The sequence below is a fragment of the Heterocephalus glaber genome, unplaced genomic scaffold (genome assembly GCF_053883595.1).
Source record: "Heterocephalus glaber isolate CG9 unplaced genomic scaffold, H.glaber_assembly_v1.0 deba00001145, whole genome shotgun sequence".
NCBI lineage: Eukaryota > Metazoa > Chordata > Mammalia > Rodentia > Bathyergidae > Heterocephalus > Heterocephalus glaber.
The window spans coordinates 1412787-1431900 of NW_028258202.1; the positions used below are offsets into that span (position 1 = coordinate 1412787).

Consider the following 19114-nt stretch of genomic DNA (forward strand, 5'->3'; position numbering starts at 1 on the left):
CTGTCACAAATAGACAGATCAACTAGACTAAAAATAAGTAATGAAATACTAGAACTCAATCGAACTCTTGAACAAATGAACTTAACAGAAGTTTACAGAGTCTTCCACTCCACAAAATCAGAATACACATGCTTCTAAGCTGCACATGGGTCATTCTCAAAAATAGACCACATACTCACACACAGAACATGTTTAAGTAAGTAAAAAGGAATTGAAGTTATCCCCTGTATATTATCAGACCATAGTGCCATGAAATTGGAGATCCACAGCAAGAGAAACTCAAAAAATTTCATAAACACATGGAAATTGAACAACACACTTCTCAATAACCAATGGGTCACAGAGGAAATTAAAGAAGAAATCAGACAGTTCCTTCAATTAAATGACAACGACAATACAACATATTGGAATCTATGGGACACAATGAAAGCAGTCTTACGAGGGAAATTCATAGCAGTGAATACGCATATTAGGAAAACAGAATGAGCCCAATGAAACAACCTGATGCTGAACCTCAAGCTGCTAGAAAAAGAAGAGCAGGACAACCCCAAACCTCATACAAGGGAGGAAATTATAAAGATCAGAGGAGAAATCAATGCAATGGAGACTAAGAGAATGATACAAAAAATTCAATGAAGCCAAGAGTTGGTTCTTCGAAAGAATCAACAAAATTGACAAACCTTTAGCCCACCTTGTCAGAAAAAGCAAAGAAAAGGCCCAAATCCATGCAATTAGGAATGAAAAGGGTGAAATTACAACAGACCCAGCAGAAATACAGAGGATCATCAATACCTACTTCCAGAACCTATACCCCAATAAGATGGACAACACAGAAGAAATGGACAGATTCCTAGATACATATGAATTACCAAAGTTGAACGAAGAAGACCTAAAAATTCTGAACAACCCAATATCAACCAATGAAATTGAAAATGTAATTAAAAACTTATCAACTAAGAAAAGCCCGGGCCCTGATGGCTTCACTGCTGAATTCTACAAGATATTTAGAGAGAAACTGCTGCCACTACTGTTTAAACTCTTCAATGAAATTGAAAGGGAAGCAATACTCCCAAATTCATTCCTGGAAGCAAGCATCACCTTGATCCCCAAAGCAGAGAAAGACCCAACTGACAAAGAGAACTATAGGCCAATCTCACTAATGAACATAGATGCAAAAATCCTTAATAAGATTCTGGCAAACAGAATGGAGAAGATCATCAAGAAGATCATACACCCTGATCAAGTGGGATTCATCCCAGGGATGCAGGGATGGTTCAATATACAAAAATCAATTAATGTAATACACTATATCAATAGAGCCAAGGACAAAAACCATATGATTATCTCCATAGATGCAGAAAAAGCATTTGACAAAATCCAACATGCATTTATGATAAAAACCCTACAAAACATTGGAATAGATGGTCTCTATCTCAAACTGATAGAAGCCATCTATGAAAAACCAACAGCCAATATCATACTAAATGGTCAAAAACTGAAATCCTTCACACTCAAATCAGGAACAAGACAAGGATGTCCACTATCACCACTCTTGTTCAATATAGTTCTGGAAACATTGGCCATGGCAATTAGACAAGAGAAAGAAATAAAAGGAATAAAGATAGGTAATGAAGAAGTCAAATTGTCATTATTTGCAGATGACATGATACTCTATATAGAAGACCTCAAGAACTCCACCAAAAGTCTTCTAGGCTTAATAACCAAATTCAGTCAAGTAGCTGGTTGCAAGGTCAACACACAAAAATCAATAGCTTTCCTCTACACCAATGACAGACACACTGAGAGAGAAATAGGGCAAATAATTCCTTTCACAATAGCATCCAAAAAACTGAAATACCTAGGAATCATCCTAATGAAAGAAATCAAAGACCTCTTCTCTGAAAACTATGGCACTCTGAAAAGAGAGATTGAAGATGATATCAGAACATGGACAGACATCCCCTGCTCCTGGGTAGGAAGGATTAATATAGTGAAAATGGCCATACTTCCAAAACTGCTCTATAGATTTAATGCAATTCCAATTGAGTTCCCAGCAGCATACTTCATAGACCTCGAGAAAACAATCCAAAAATTCATTTGGAGCAAGAAGAGACCCAGAATAGCAAAAGCAATTCTAGGTAACAGAGACATGGCAGGGGGTATCACAATCCCCAACCTGCAACTATACTACAAAGCTACTGTGATAAAAACATCATAGTAGTGGCAAAGAAACAGACTGGAGTAACAGTGGAACAGATTTGAAGTTGCTGACACAATTCCAGACACACTCAGTGGTCTCATCTTTCATAGAGGAGCCATATACCCTCATTGGAGGAAAGATAGACTCTTTAATAAATGGTGCTGGAAAAATTGGGCTTCAACTTGCCAAAGATTAAAACTAGACCTATATCTCTCACCATGCACTAAACTAAAATCAAAATGGATTAAAGATCTAAATATTAAAATAGAAACTCTGAACCAGTTGGAACAGAGGTTAGGTAGAACCCTTGAAGACATCGGTGTAGGAAAAGATTTTATGAACAAAACCTCAGTTGCCCGTGACCTAGCACAAACAATCAACAAATGGGATCTCTTCTTATTAAAAAGCTTCTGCACAGCAAGAGAAACCACCAGCAGTGTGAAGAGACAACCCACAATGTGGGAAAAAATCTTCACCTGCTCTTCCTCAGACAAAGGTCTACTATCTCGAATCTATAAAGAACTTAAAAAGATCAGACCTCCCCAATTTAAAGACCCAATCCAAAAATGGGCATCTGAAATGAACAGACATTTCTCAGACAAAGAAGTTGAAATAGGAAATAAATACATGAAAAAATGTTCAACATCACTGGTCGTTCGAGAGATGCAAATGAAAACAATGCTGAGATTCCACTTCACTCCAGAAAGAATGGCTGCTATCATGAAATCAACCAATAACCAATGCTGGCGGGGCTGTGGGGAAAGAGGAACCCTGCTCCACTGCTGGTGGGAGTGTAGACTGGAGCAACCACTGTGGAAATCAGTATGGAGATACCTCAAAGAACTAGGACTGGAAGTCCCATTGACCCCGCTCTTCCACTGCTGGGGATCTTCCCCAAAGAATTAAAAGAATCATACCACAGTGATATATGTGCACCTATGTTCATAACAGCGCAGTTTTTAATAGCTCAAACTTGGAAACAGCCCAAATGCCCATCACCTGGAGACTGGATAAAGAAAATGTGGTTTTTTAATAAAATGGAGTACTACTCAGCCATAAAAAATGAGAAATTAGAGACATTTATACCTAAGTGGATGCACATTGAGGTGATACTCTTAAGTGAAATAAATAGGACACAGATGTGTAAATACCGAATAGTCTCTCTGGTGTGAGAAACTGAAAGTGTAAATAAAGACTAAATGTATAATAGGTAATGTGAAATAGGAAGAAAAGGGGCAAAGGGGAAGGAAGTGGGAGGGCTAGGGGAAAGGATAGAAGGGAATGGGATTAATATGAGAAAATGGAAAAACAGGAACAAAATCTTTGTAAATAGGGAGGACTGGAGGGGTTGAAGGGAGGGCTGGGCAAGGGTGAAAGATAAGAACCAAGAGAGAATATGTAAAGGTGCAAATTTCCAATGATGAATGTCATTATATTGTATACCTAAAATGTACCAATGATTAGAATGAATAATCGATAATGTAAAATAGGAAGAAAAGGTCCAAAGGGGTAGGGGTAGTGGGAGGGGCAGGGGAAAGGAAAGAAGGGAAAGGAAAAAATGATGAGAAATGGAAAAAATGGAAATAAAGTCTTTGTAAATAGGGAAGGGTGGAGGGCGTGAAGGGAGGGCTAGGAATGGGGAAAATATAAGAGCCAAGATGCATTATATAAAGGTGCAATTCCCAAAGAGAAATGCAATTGTGTTGTATACCTACAATGTACCAATAAAAGAATTTAATACAAAAGAAATTAGTTATTATCTCCTAGACATATGAGAATTTAAGGCTGAAAAGGATACATTAGATTACATGTGCATATACACCCAAAACACTGTGTCACTGATTTATTACCAATCAGAATACAAGAAAGTTTCACACATGTGGATTATTAGTTGTCCTAGATTTAGGGTAACATAAAGGAATGGACAAAATATTTAAAATGATACATGATAATAATTGTTGTACTTAGTTGATCTATCATTTAAGGAATGAATGAGACTCATAGTGGTTCTCAAATTCTGTTCCAAAAATGACTTTTCTTTTAACTGTTTTATGTATTGAAGTTCTATTTATTTGAGGCAAAATGTTCCCCTTATAAAAGAAATATATTTTAAAACTAATGAGACACTCGAATTAAACACTTGGAAATTGAAAAACATTTATGCTTACCGCTTCGTTCCACTCCAAATTCCTTGCCACTGAGAATGTGATGCAGGAGGTTCTTCATGTCTGAAGGACTGAGATTCATCAGACCCTCTCTGGCTTCTTCAGCTAGTTGGCATTAACACAGGACAGAAGGAATTCTAATTTGCCTGCTACACTCCTTGTTTTTCTGTCTTTCTTTTCCTTCCTCCTTTCCCTCCCCTCATTTCTTCTTTCCTCTCCTTTTTTGTAGCGCCAGGGATTGGACCCAGGACCTGCCACATGCTAATCACCACTGAGTTCATTCCTGCCCCTACCAAGACTATTCTTTTGTAGTATCAATTTGCAGACCCTCTATTTCCTTTCTTGTTTTGAATTTCTGAGTTATTTGATTGGACGAGAAGAATTAAAAAATATATTTCTAACACTATACACTTAGCTATTTGTACTATAATAGATTCTCAATTATTGATGGAGCAACTACCCAGTTTGTGAATTAGTAAGGTCATTGATTTCTTCTTCAGCCCACTTCTGCATCATCCCACTTGTATACTTAGCAGAATCTTTGAGGGCCGGAAGAATGAAAGAGCAATGGAACTGGAGGTTTCAGGGAAAGGCAATGAATATGTATGCATGGAAACAGATGCAAATAACTAAAATTTCTCAGTCTAGAACTGTATAAACTTAAAAGAGAATAGATGTGAATCCATAAAATTATGAAGCCTATTTAGAGGATAACTTGAACTTGTTCATCGACATCAGACACTTATTAAGAGTTTAAGTCATCATTTTAAGCAATGTTAGTACAAACAGGTATGACATGGTACTTGACCCTGAGAGTCTGATCATCTAGTTGGGATAGATGGAACATGTAAACAAAACAACAATAAAACATTGTATGAACTATGTGCCAAGTGAGATATATAGGCAATAAGTATTTTGAAAATCAGAGGAGATATCAGTCTTCAAAGATAGGGATCAATAAAATTAGTGATAATACTATTCAAATAGTAGGTAGAGGTCAGACTGTTGAGGATCCTGAATATCAAACCCAGTACTAAATAAAGAGCCATTGTTTTGATGAATCTACAGAGGGAAAATGTCCATTATAGGCAATTAAGGACAAACAAAGAAGATTCAAGAGTTTATCCCTTGGTGAGGTTTATTATTGAATAATCACATCTTCTCATAACATATTTCTTGATACCACAGCTGGAGAATAGTATGTAATGCACTTGTTTCTAACAATGTGATGAACTGGAAATCATTTGAAATCAGACAGACTTGGACTGAAATTTCATTATTTACTTGCTATGTTACTTTGGGCAAATTACTTAACCTCCCTAAGTTTGGTTACTGTAAGGATTAAATGAAACAATGTACACAAATATAAAGCAAAAAGCACAGAGTCTAGCATATGGTAGGTATAAAATAATTGTTAGCTCTTTTCTTTTGAAGGGTTAAATATAAATTATATCATGTGCTTGATTTAGGTTGACTCAAACCAATACATTTAGCTATTTGTTAGCAGTTCAATTAAAAGCCTTTTGGGGAAATCTAATTCAAAGAATCAGTTTTAATTTTGAGTTTTTGCAACTGTTATTTTATTTTTCTGTGCCAACCTTATCACAATTATTTTGCCATTCTTGCTTAAATGAAATAAATATCAATGGAAAACAGAATCACATCATGGGGGTCCTTGTCTCCTCACACTTCACACAATTTTTCTCTATAGCTTCCACAGGCCCTAATTATTTTTTCCAACCAAAACTGTTATCTTGACAAATGTATCCATAGTAAATTTTAGAGTCTTGTTAAATGTTAAAAAAAACATTATTTTCTTTATTTGGTCACAATGTTGACTAGACAGAACTCTGATGCTATTATCCATTGATGTAGTGACTCAACCTTCGTGTCCTGAAGCTACATCTTGTTTTTTGTTTCTTTGTATTGGGGATTGAACTCAGGGCCTTGTGTGTGCTAGGTAAGAGCTCTACCACTGAGCTATATCTCTCAGCCTCCATTACCTGAATCAGAACCCAATATAATCTGTCATACTCAAGCATTCTCTGGAGCACTCCAGAGGTTAGGAGGGATGAAGTGAGCTAAGTTAAGAAGAATTAGTTAGTTAAGAAGAATTAGTTAGTTAAGAAGAATTTAGAGTGCAGAGACCCAAGAAGTGATGTTTTGAAGCTGCAGTATCAATATACAAAGATGTCATCTTATCAGTCATTTTATTTGTATAAGTAGTGACTGACTAACATGGGAACAAGATTGCCATAAACAGCTTCTGAGCTGTGAGTAAAAATGTTTTAGCTTTTTTTCCCTCCTGATCTCAAACCCCACTGCTACATTGCAAGTGAATTCTGCCTAAAAGTAGTTACTGAGTTGAATACCTGAGCATCGAAGGGACTGGGCCAGTTCAGTTGCCATGACTTGTATGATCAGACCAATTCGAAGTCGAAACATTTCAGCAAAGAGGCCAGGCTGGGTTCTCATATACATGGCTAGATATACCATTATTTCCTGTGCACAGAACAAATATAGATAAAAATCATGGCCCAAGTATCACAAAGCTTATTGTGATATCTTTGCAAACTGCAGATCACTTGAAAACAAACTTTATCAATCACCAGATTAAGTTTTAAACTCTCACCTGTGTAAGGATTGAAACGCTCATGTCTCCTTCACTGGCTTCATCTATTAGCTGAGTGAGTGTCTCATAGGGCAGAGGTCTGAAGAAGATAGTGAATAAAAACAAAATTCTGCAATCATTTAAAGGTAAATATATATATTTTTAAAAAGCTCTTCTCAAGTTCAAGTCATTGCCTCAATATCTCATTACCAGTAGCATTCTGGTCCACATCAACTCCAAGAACTCTGCCTTCTCCTCTCTACCCCTAGATCGTACTCTTCCTTCATTTTTAAAAATTTAAAACTCACCCTCTAATGTCCTTCCGAACTAATCTTTCATAATTATCCTTAACATTTGATAGATAACTACTATGACTACAAAGAAATAAACTAATTTTAAGCTGTGCCTTTTGAAAACCATTTTATTACTTTAGTTATATCTTACAAAGTTATATTAATTTTCCATAGTTTCATCAGTTCACACATACATTCTCTCTCTCTCTTACACACACACACACAGAGGTATGCATAAATCCACTCACCCTTGTGACTCTCCCATTCATATGAAGTACTTTGATGGCATGGGTCATGTGATTTTCTTTGGGTTGCTTAAAGTATCATAAAACTGATCTTATTTGTGATAAAAGGTTCTATTTGCCAGGATCAAGGTGTTAGTGGTTGAATTATGTTCCCTCACCAAAAAAAAAAATCATGTGTTGAAACTCCAACCCCCTAGAACCTCAGAATGTGACTTTATTTGGATATGTGATTTTCAGATGTGATTAAATTAAAGTGAAGTCATTAGGGTGAGCCTTGATCCAATGTGATTGTTTTACTTTTTATTTATTTTTTTTCTTAAATTCTTTTATTGGTACATTTTAGGTATACAATACGTTTACATTTATCATTGGGTGCTTGTACCTGTACATGATGTATCTTCTTATTTTCTCCCCATTAGCTGTGCACCCTTCCCATTTACATAGACTTCATTTCCATTTTTTTCTTTTCTCATAATTTTTCCTTTCCATTCTTTCCTTTCCCCATCTCCTCCCACCACCCCTACCCTTTTGGACCTTTTCCTATTTCAAAGTATTAATTATTAGTTATTAAACCTTTTAATCCTTATTTACACTCTTAGTTTCTCACACTAGAGAAACTATTTGGTATTTACACATGTGTGTCCTATTTATTTCACTTAAGAGTATGGCCTCAATATGCATCCATTTAGCTATAAATGACTCTAGTTTCTCTTTCTTTATGGCTGAGTAGTACTCCATTTTATAAAAATCCCACATCTTCTTTTTCCAGTTTCCAGTTGATGGGCACTTGGGCTGTTTCCAAGCTTTAGCTATTACAAACTGTGCTGCTATAAACATGGGTGCACATATATCTCTGTGGTATGATTCTTTTAATTCTTGTGGGAAAATACCTAGCAGGGGAATAGCTGGGTCAAATGGGACCTCCAGCCCTAGTTCTTTGAGGTATCTCCACACTGATTTCCATAGTGGTCACACCAGTCTGCACTCCCACCAACAATGGAGAAGGGTTCCTTTCTCTCCACATCCCCGCAGGCATTTGTTATTGGTTGATTTCTTGATAGCAGCCACTTTTTTTGGGATGAGGTGGATATGATTGGTGTTTTAATAAAAGGGGATTATGGACACTTAGTCATGCATACAGAGAAGAAACATGAAGAGACATAGGGAGAAGATAGCAATCTATAAGCCAAGAAGAGAAGTTAAGTCTTTCACTGCTTTCAGAAGGTACCATCCCTGCTGACATCCTGATTTAGACTTCTAGTTTCCACAACTGTGAGAGAATAAAATTCTGCTGTTCAGACCACCTAGTCTGTGGTATTTTGTTATGGCAACACCAGCAAATTAACATACAAGCTTAGCACAATTTTCCTAAAGCACAATTGTTACTTGACAAGTAGAATCTATGACACATGGTCCCAAGCCTTCATATAGAAATTTAAATTGGATCTTGTAAGCAACAGAAATTATAGTATCTCTGATTCTTTTTTTTATTTTTCTGCTTCTCTTCCTCCTCCTCTTTCTTTTGTGGGCTACTGGGTGTTGAACTCAGGGCCTCCACACTGAGCTACATCCCTAACCCTCTTTTTATTTTAGGTCAGGATCTAATGAAGACATCAAGTTGCCCACACTAAGCTCAAACTTGTGATTCTCCTGCCTCAGTCTCCAGAGTCCTGAGATTACCGACATGTGCCACTATCCCCAGCTAATTCCTAATCACCTCTCTGTCATTTACTCTGGATTAAGCTCTATATCTAGAGTATGTTTTATTTTAAAAAAAATTTTTCACTACACTGATTACAGAAGTAGAACTGATAGGCAGGGGAGGGGTAATATCTTTTTTAAATTACTCCCTTGTAGAGAAACAGATTTTTCATATAACTTATGAATAAAGTTAGAATCACTCTAAGATATTTCTTGTAAATACAACCTGCTTGCAGATTTAATACTGGCACTAGCATGATATAAAATTAAACAGATTTAGTGCAGATGAGGTTTAACAGCCTGGCTAGAGGCAAACGGAAGACTCGTGTAAGAATTATTAAACGTTCCATCCCAGCCTATCACTCCAGGGCCCACCCCTTCTGACCTCAGCTTATCCTAGGGGACTGCTGCCAGTCAGACGCTGTGAGAGACTGAGGAAATGACAATCTTATGCCAGTGTTCTTGCAACCTCACTCTGCTCTGCAAGCACCCATTTTTCTTTTTCTTTTTTAAAGTTTAGAAGCCTTTTATTTGGTGTGAAAGAGAACCGTGATTGCTATTTTGTATTATTATTATTTTTAATTAAAAAAATTTTTATTTTAATGAAATACAAGTAGATATTAATAAAGAAAATATAAAAGCCATTCTACGAAAAAATAATTTTTCATAACAAAAATGATTATAGAATAACAATGGTAAATACACTGTGTATCATGATCTTAAAAGAATATATTTTCATTTGCTAATCTATCTCTTAACTCATTTCCTAATAATACTATACCTTTTTTCCATAAAACATTTTAATTATTAACAAAGTATCTTACACTCAGCATAATTTTGAACAGTTTCTTCCTATTTCACAATATCTATTATACTTTTTTGTCCTTATTTACACTTTCAGTTTCTCACACCAGAGAGATAGAGAATGATATTTACACACGTGTGTTCGATTTACTTCACTTAAGAGTATGGTTTTAAAGTTCATCCATTTACCTAGAAATGTCTCAAGTTTATCCTCCTTTATGGTTGAATAGTATTCCATTATATTAAAAAACCATATCTTTTTTTATCCATTCCTTAGTCGATGGGCATTTGAGTTGTTTCCAAGATTTAACTATTACAAACTGTGCTGCTACAAACATGGGTGCACAAATATCACTGTGCTATGATGCTCTTAATTCTTTTGGGAAGATACCTAGAAGGGGAATAGCTAGGACAAATGGGACCTATAATTCTAGTTTGTTTTTTTTTTTGGTACCGGGTATCGAACTTGGAACCTTGTGCTTGCTAGGCAGGTGGCGGAACCATTGAGCTAAATCCCTGGCTCTGTAATTCTAGATTTTTCAAGAATCTCCACACTAATTTCCACAGCAGTTGCACCAGTCTACACTCCCACCAACAGTGGAGCAGGGTTCCTCTTTCCCCACAGCCCCACCAGCTTTTGTGTTGGCTGATTTCTTGATAGCAGCCATTCTTTCTGGAGTGAGATGGAATCTCAGCATTGTTTTAATTTGCATCTTGAATGACCAATGATGTTTAACATTTTTTTATATATTTATTTGCTATATCTACTTCTTCATCTGAGAAGTGTACATTCATCTCAGATGCCCATCTTTGAACTGGGTCTTTAAATTTGGAGGGTCAGATTTTTTTCAATTCTTTATATGTTTTAGATATTAGTTCTTTGTCTGAGGAACCACTGGCTAAAATTTTTTCCCTCTCTGTGGGTTGTCTCTTCACTCCGTTGGTGATTTCTTTTGCTGAAGCACCCATTTTCCCCTTCAACTCTGGCCTCTGCCTCCTTTATTCCCTCTTGAGCATCAGGGAGTTGCATCATCAGCCCTGTGCTCCAGCCAGACACTTTCTTCTACCTCATCTTTCAGAGTATGGTTGACTTTTGGTGCTAATTCCTGGTGCCCTGTGTATTTGTGTGTGTGTGTGTGTGTGTGTGTGTGTGTTTGAATGAGAGGTTTAAAGAAAACCAGCCCATAAAAACGTTTGAGTACTACTCCCTGTGAGTTTCTCTCTTTCATTTACTTGTGACCTGTCATTTGCCAACATTCTTCTGCTGAGTCTCTCATAGAAGCATGCATGTAGGGCATTGTTATCCATTGACAAATTAGGGGAAGGGAATTGTGGTAAATCCACACAGCTCCTGGAAGGCTCACAGAGGTCTTATTAGATCTAACCAAACAACACACTTACGCAGAGATGGTCTTTTCTCGAGGTTCCGGAGGGAGCCCTACTGTCAAATGTTTCTGATAGGAGAGCAGGTCTGTGCAGGCCTAAAGAGAGACAACATAACATGATTGTTTCTGTAAAACCTCAGATTTCCACAAATATTTTCCTTCATAGCCTAGAAACATTTGTTCTTTCTTAACCTAAAAACCCACCAAACTTTTCCTCAGGAATACCATGAAGATCAGAAATGTGGGATTTCTGAGAAGGAATGATGAGGTCTTTTCATCTCCTAGGAGGTAGGAACTTTTAGTCCAGTGTAAATTCATTCTTAAAATCTAGAATTCTTATAGTTTATAACACTTCCAAAGTCTACAGTTTCTATGGTTCAGTAATGTATATTTGTCATTCACAAATAAAAAACTAAGTAAACATGAGAAACTTTATGTGTGAAAGACAACATCTGAAATGATTACAGGGTATATTTGCCTTAAAAAGTTATGAAAACCAAGTTGTTTTGGGTGCCGGGGGAAAAACCCAGGGCCTCATACATGGCAGGCAAGTGCTGTACCACTGAGACACACTCCCAGTCCTGAAACTAACTTTTTGAAAGCACCCCCATTTAGATCTGGTAAAGGGAATTTATACTACCTCATCGAGTGCTTCCACCTTCTTCCTTAAGATCCCAGAGATATATCGGATCAGGCCCCAGTGACGAATTTCTCCAACTTTGCCATATAGTTCAGTAAGAAGCTCTCTGACTGTAGCACTTCTTTCTTCATACAATTCTGTGTCCCAGTCAGGTCCTCTGGAATTTTAAAGACAGGACCACATAAATTAAACCAAATAAAACCCTTGGCAACCATCTTTTCTTTCATGGTTATAATAGATATACCTGTTTTTGTTAGGGCTTCTTCATTAGGAAACTGCCATTATTTACTAAGAATCCTTGTAAAACTGTAAGTAATGGTCAACCCCAAAGGCCAAATATCTAGAAAAGAATTTTTTAGTTTCAGCTATGCTACCATAAAATGTCCTTCTATAGCCTTCAATACAGCTGAAATTAAAGACAAAGATTTAACTACTGAAAGTTTACAAAATACATTATGCTTCAGGAACTAATGAAGAAAAAAGAAAGATGTGTGTTTATTATTAAAGGGTATGTATTGTTATAGTTTAAATCTGGGTGTCCCCCCAAGGCCTCAAACACTCATAGGTGGGGCTTTTGGGAGGTGACTGGATTATGGACATGTGATACTCATCACTGGATTAGTCCACTGATGAGTTTGTAGCTGGGTATGATGTTGGGAAGTGAGGGCTGGTGGAAAGAGGTGGGCCCGTGTGGGCATGGCCTGGAAAGGTCTATCTCCCTCCTCATCCCTTAATACCTCTCTGCTTCCTGCCTGATTTGCCATGAACTGTTTCTCTGCTGCCATGCCCCTCTGCCATGTTTCCTTGCCTTGGAGCCAGCTGACTGTGGACTGAAACCTCTACAAACTGTGAGCCAAAACAAACCTTCCTCCTTTAACTTTTGGTATTTTGTCAGGTATTTTGTCTTAGAGATGCAAAAGTAACTAAGGCACATCAACAATTATTGTTGTAGAAATAACGCAAGTCAACTATAAAGTGCCCTAAAAGATTTATAAAAGTTTCTGATATTGGGAATTTAATAACCATAAAGATAGATTATAATTAAATGATGTTAAGACAACCAAGTAGCCATCTGGAAAAAAAAGTTGGATCTGTGCCTCACTGTATGACTATAATTCCAGATGTATCAGAGATCTAAATGTAAAGTATAAGAAAAACATGGAAGAATTAGTTTAGAACTTTGGAGGGAAGAGGATATGGTTACAGTGCAGATGAACCTTGAAAATACTAAACTAAACAAAAGATGTTTGTCATAAAAATCCAAATACTGTACAACTCCACTTATATAAATGTTGAAAACAGGCAAATTTGTAGAGGCTGAAAGTAGACTGATGGTTGCTTAGGGAAAGGGGATAGAGGAATTGGGGATTGATGGATAAAGGGAGTGGGATTCTTTTTTGGGATAATGAAAATGTTCTATAATGGATAGTGGTGAAAGACGCACAACACTAACAATATATAAAAATCCATTGAATTATGTACTTGAAATACATATATTCTTTGGTTGATCAATTCACTTTCTGGTTTATGTGTAGTGTAAATTCCTTCCATACATGTGAAATGGTATATGCTAGGAGGTTTTCACTATAAATTTTGTGGGAGTGAATGATTGGAAAATATGCAAATGTCCATCAGTAGGAGACTGGTTAAATAAATTATGCTATATTCAAGTAATGGAATGCTATAAAACTATTAAGAAAATATACACAGATATAGATTGTGGTAGACTGCATTTCCCAAAATGACCACAACAATTTTGCATCCAGCATGCTCCTCTTACAATATGACACTCACAGTCCTCTCATCAAGAGGAGGGATTTGCTTATAACTAAGGCAAAAGTATCACTGCGTGATTTCTGAGGCTAGGTAAAAAAAATAACACAGCTTCCACCTGGTCTTCTCTTGGGAAAATTACTCTTAGAATCTAGTCATTATGCTGTGAAGAAACAGACACATGGGGAAGTAATTTGCAGGCATTCTAGCTGTATGTAATGATGTTCCAGCCAACAGTCAGTATCACCTTGACCCAGACATATCAATGAGCAAACCCTGTGATGACTCCAGGATCAGACACTGTCCCACCAAAACCAAATAAGAGACCAGAGCAAGCAGAACTCCCTAAGATCAGGAAAGCCCCAGAACTATTTCAGGTTTTTAAAATTTTAAACCACTAAGTTTTGGGGTGATTTTTATGAAGCAATAGTTTTAGTGAAAAAAGCAAGGTATACACAATGTATGTATTGTGCTAAATTTGGGTAAACAGAGGTCCAAGTACCCACAAATATATTTATATTTACATACATATGCATAAAATGACCCTGGGAGGATATACACGCAAAAACCGTATTGATTGCAAATGAGGAGGGGAACTTTGTATCTGGGAACGGAGACAGGAAAAAGACTTTTACCCTTTTGCTGTATATCTTTTTGTACTTAAAAAGTTCTGAAACATGAGAATGCACTCTCTATTTAATATATCAAAATTTTAAAAACGTGAAATTAAAAGTGATATAGAAAGAGTCATCAATCGATACAAAACCAGTGAGTGAAAATTTGAAGAATAATGGTATATTTACATAGTCTCAATGTATATTTTTATAAGATTTTTAAATATAAATGATATCGTAATGGGTTTACAGTAGAGGAACCTGGAAGATATTACCTTAGCCAAATGATCAAACCAAGTGATCAAAGTGAATACTACCAGCAATGGGACTAAATACTGTGTGCCTCCTGACACAACACAGAGAGAACTTGCATCAAGTCAGTGGTATTCTGCCAAAAAATGCATAACTAGAATTTACTCATGATGAAACATTTCATAAACCAAAATTAAGGGATGGTCTGCAAAATAAATAGTCTTTTTTTTAATGTCAAAAATATGGGAAGTAAAGACTCAGGAATGGTTCCAGATCAATGGTGATTCAAAATTACATGAAAACTAAATGAACTGCATGATTTTAGATCTTCTTCTGCAATAAATACATTATTACCTTTTGGCTGGAACCATCATCTTCCAGTAATTTGCCAAAATGACGAACACAAAAGGAAAGAGGAGGAGAACCTGGTATATGTTCTCTAGGCCTTTTAGAAAACATGGGGTTGTTCCTTTGGCCACATACACGCGAATCTACAAAAAGGGTGATACTGTATACATCAAGGGAATGGGTACTGTTCAAAAAGGAATGCCACACAAATGTTACCATGGCAAAACTGGAAGAGTCTACAATGTTACCCAGCATGCTGTTGGCATTGTTGTAAACAAGCAAGTTAAGGGCAAGATACTTGCCAAGAGGATTAATGTGCATATTGAGCATATTAAACACTCAAAGAGTCGAGACAGCTTCCTGAAACAGGTTAAGGAAAATGATGAGAAAAAGAAGGAAGCCAAAGAGAAAGGTACCTGGGTTCAACTAAAGTGCCAGCCTGCCCCACCCAGAGAAGCACACTTTGTGAGAACCAATGGGAAGGAGCCTGAGTTGTTGGAACCCATTCCCTATGGATTCATGGCATAAGCTGGGGATATAGCTCTGCCATGCAGCACCTAATTAGCGGCTGAATGCCCTAAGCCCTACTTAAAAATAAAAAATCATCTTGTGTTGTAAGGATGGTTTTCTTAATTGAACAGGTGTGTGGTGCCTTTACCTCAGAGAAACAAATATTTGGAGCAGATTCTCATTATACCCAGTTAATTGTGTCAGGTCTTTACTCTTTAGTGTTTTTCTTGCTGAAAGATGTGAGGTATTGTGCAGATGTATATCCAAATGGCCAAATATTTACGAAATATTTATATTGGCTTGAAGATCCTCTAAATCACCTTGGGGACAAGATGTATCAAAATAAATGGAAGTCAATATATGGCATTTCAGTTAAATAAATTGTTTAAAGCACCCTTAAAAAAATAAATACATTATTAGGTTAACAGAGAAATCTAACTGAGGTCTGCAGATAGATAATGCTGGTAATATTGTTTTAAAGTTAATTTTCTGGTTTTGGCAATTATAGTGTGATTATGTGAGAGTTCCTACTTTTTTATTCATTAAGTTTATTGGTACATTGTAGGTATACATTATGATTGCATTCATCATTAGGAATTTGTACCTATAGATGATATATCTTGGTTTTTTTTTTCCCATTCCCTTGCCCTCCCTTCCACCCCTCCACCCCTCCTTATTTACAAAAAACTTTGTTTACATTGTTTCCTTTTCTCATATTTATTCCTTTCCCTTCTTTCCTTTCCCTAGCCCTCCCACTTCCCCTTCCCCTTTGAACATTTTCTTTCTATTTCACATTATCTATTACACATTTTGATCCTTATTTATACTTTCAGTTTCTCACACCGGAGAAACTACTCGGTATTTACACATTTGTCCTATTTATTTTACTTTAGAGTATGGCCTCAAAGTGCATCCACTTAGCTATAAATATCTCTAGTTTATCATTCTCTATGGCTGAATAGTACTGCATTTTATGAAAAAAAACACATCTTTTTTATCCAGTCTTCAGTTGATGGGCACTTGGGCTGTTTCCAAGTTTTAGCTATTACAAACTGTGCTGCTATGAACATGGGTGCGCATGTATCACTGTGGTATGATGTTTTCAATTCTTTGAGAAGATACACAGCAGGGGAATAGCTGAGTTAAATGGGATCTCTAATTCTAATTTTCCTACTTTTAAGGAAATGCACACTGACATATTTAGGGGTATATGGGTATCATGTCTACCAATTACTCTTAAATGGGTCAAAAAATAATGTATGTATGTATAAATGAGTGTATATGATAGAGAGAAAGAGAGCAAGAGTGAGAGAGCAAGAGAGCGAGAGAGCGAGAGTCACACTGAAGACATGCTGCATTTGAGGATACAATAAAACAGTCACTGACCTCAAGGAGTTTCGTCTAGTGGTGTGAGATATATACATAAAAATTAACATGGCAATATAGTATTAGTCATGTGTACTGGATTAAAGAGGGGTACTTAATGAGCAGGGAGTAGGAAAGGGTGCAGTTTTGAGGTGACTTCTTGCAGGGTATGTTGGGAGCTGGGTCTTACTGGATGACTACAAGTCAGCCTGAAGAAGAGGGAGAAGAGAGGATAGCATGAGTAAAGACACAGAAGTGAGAATCAGCATAGTGCTGATGAAAAACTACCAGCACTTTGATGTTACTGGAATACCAATTTTACGATATAAAATGGTGAAAGAGGAGTCTGGAAGGTAGGCAGGAACTTTATTATAGAAGTTCTTATGTGCCATTTCAAGGCTCTTGAACATTTTCCTCTGTTGAAGGGTAGCAAATTGAAGAATTTTTAAGGAGGGAAGGGGATTTGGTAGGAAGAGCACATTAAAAAGATCTCTGTGGGGCCAGGGATTTAGCTCAGTGGCACTGTGCCTGCCTCACTGGCACAAGGTTGTGAGTTCAATCCCCAGTGCCAAAAAAAAAAAAAAAGTCTCTGTGTAGAATTAGAAGACCAATATTTGACAGCACCTAATGAAATAATAGATCAGGGCAATGACCACCACTGGTTGATAAAATTATTAGGAGAACAGCAAATGAGGAATTTTATGATAGCAAAAACAGGCTAACAATACCTGATAACTCTTAATGTGACAAAAAAAAAGGAACAACCATGGAATAGGGCATAGCTCAATGGTAGACCCCTTGCTTAGCAAGTCGCGAGGCCCTGGGTTTGATCCCCATACCCTCACAACAGCAACAATCAGATGCTATGTGCCTCCAGATGTGAGATAACAGAAGCACACAATACCACCTACAAAGCTGTCTTACCTAAAAATTTGAACCTCAATATTCCAAGCCTATAGACTTACCTACCAATTTATAGGTAATACAAAAGAGAGAGGAACATGTTAAAACAACATCATGAAGGTGTAATCAGCAAAATGCACAGTGTAGAAAACTCTAAAGGACAAACAACTAGCTTATTCATAAATAGTCAAGAAAAAAAGAGGGAGACCGTAGATATTAAAAAACACTTCAGGTGCAGAGGAGGCTTCTGGGCCACCTTAGCACCACTCCCAGCACAGATGAGGCTTCCAGGCCAGTGTACCACTGCTCCCAGTGCAGAGGAGGCTTCTGGGCTGCCGTAGCGCCAATCCCAGTGCAGAGGAGGTGAGCCGCGTGGGCGCCGGCAGCACACACATATCGCACCCCACACCTCACCCCACACCCCTGCTGAAATGAGAAGACACATAAACAAGTCTCAAAACCAGACTTCCAGATTACCTACAATAACCCCAAAGGGAAACAAGATGGAACACTCTGATACTCAACAACCTGGACTCCCTGAACTGGCAACAAAAGAGGATCTGGAAAAAAGGAAATCAGAAATAATTTCTCAGATAACAGCAATGATTGTGCTCATAGTGCAAGATGTGATTGATAAATCGACAAAGGAGCCGAGGAACATGATGCGATCCCAACATAGGAAACAAATGGAATCCACAAAACAGATGCAAATAGATTTCCAGGAGATTAAAAACTCCATTGAAAGTCTATGCAGCAGAATGAGCCAATGTGAGGATAGAATTTCAGATATAGAAGATAAGATTGCAATTAGTGACCAGGAAAACAAAAATTGCATTAAAATTTTAAGGGACCAGGAGAAGTCAATCCAACAGCTGCTAGATGATGCAAAGAAGAATAACATAAGACTGACTGGACTCAAGGAAGAAACAGGAGAGAGTACAGATGACATAAAAAATGTGTTCACAGAAGTGATGGCAGAAAACTTCCCAAGCAGGGGAAAAGAACTTGACATACAGATAAGTGAGGAATATAGGACTCCAACAAGACTTGATCAAAAAAAATCTACACATAGGAATATAATTGTTAAGATTCCAGAAACACGGTCCCACCGCTCCTGGCCCAGAGGAAGGGGCTTCAGGGCCACCATCCCTCCCACCACTCCTGGGCCAGAGGAAGGGGCTTCCTGGGGTCTGTCCATCCCGCTGCTCCAAGCCCAGAGGTACAGGTTTCCGAGACACCATACATCCCTCCGCATCCAGCCCAGAGGAATGGGCTTCTGGGCCACCATCTGTCCGACAGCTCCCG

At 37.4% G+C, this 19114-nt stretch overlaps 1 protein-coding gene and 1 pseudogene across 10 annotated transcripts in view; one reads left to right on the forward strand and one right to left on the reverse strand.

The window, feature by feature from the left end:
• Nucleotides 1–19114, reverse strand: part of Phka1 (phosphorylase kinase regulatory subunit alpha 1) — a 195132-nt gene that overhangs the window by 45390 nt on the left and 130628 nt on the right. For all 10 annotated transcript variants that reach the window (XM_087210546.1, XM_087210547.1, XM_087210549.1 and 7 more), the window contains 5 exons: nt 12045–12201; nt 11421–11500; nt 6998–7076; nt 6738–6867; nt 4369–4470 (listed from right to left, as the gene is read on the reverse strand). In XM_087210546.1, the coding sequence (XP_087066672.1) occupies nt 4369–4470; nt 6738–6867; nt 6998–7076; nt 11421–11500; nt 12045–12201 (548 nt within the window). The remainder of the gene's footprint in view (nt 1–4368; nt 4471–6737; nt 6868–6997; nt 7077–11420; nt 11501–12044; nt 12202–19114) is intronic.
• Nucleotides 15077–15574, forward strand: LOC106008489 (large ribosomal subunit protein eL21 pseudogene; annotated as a pseudogene).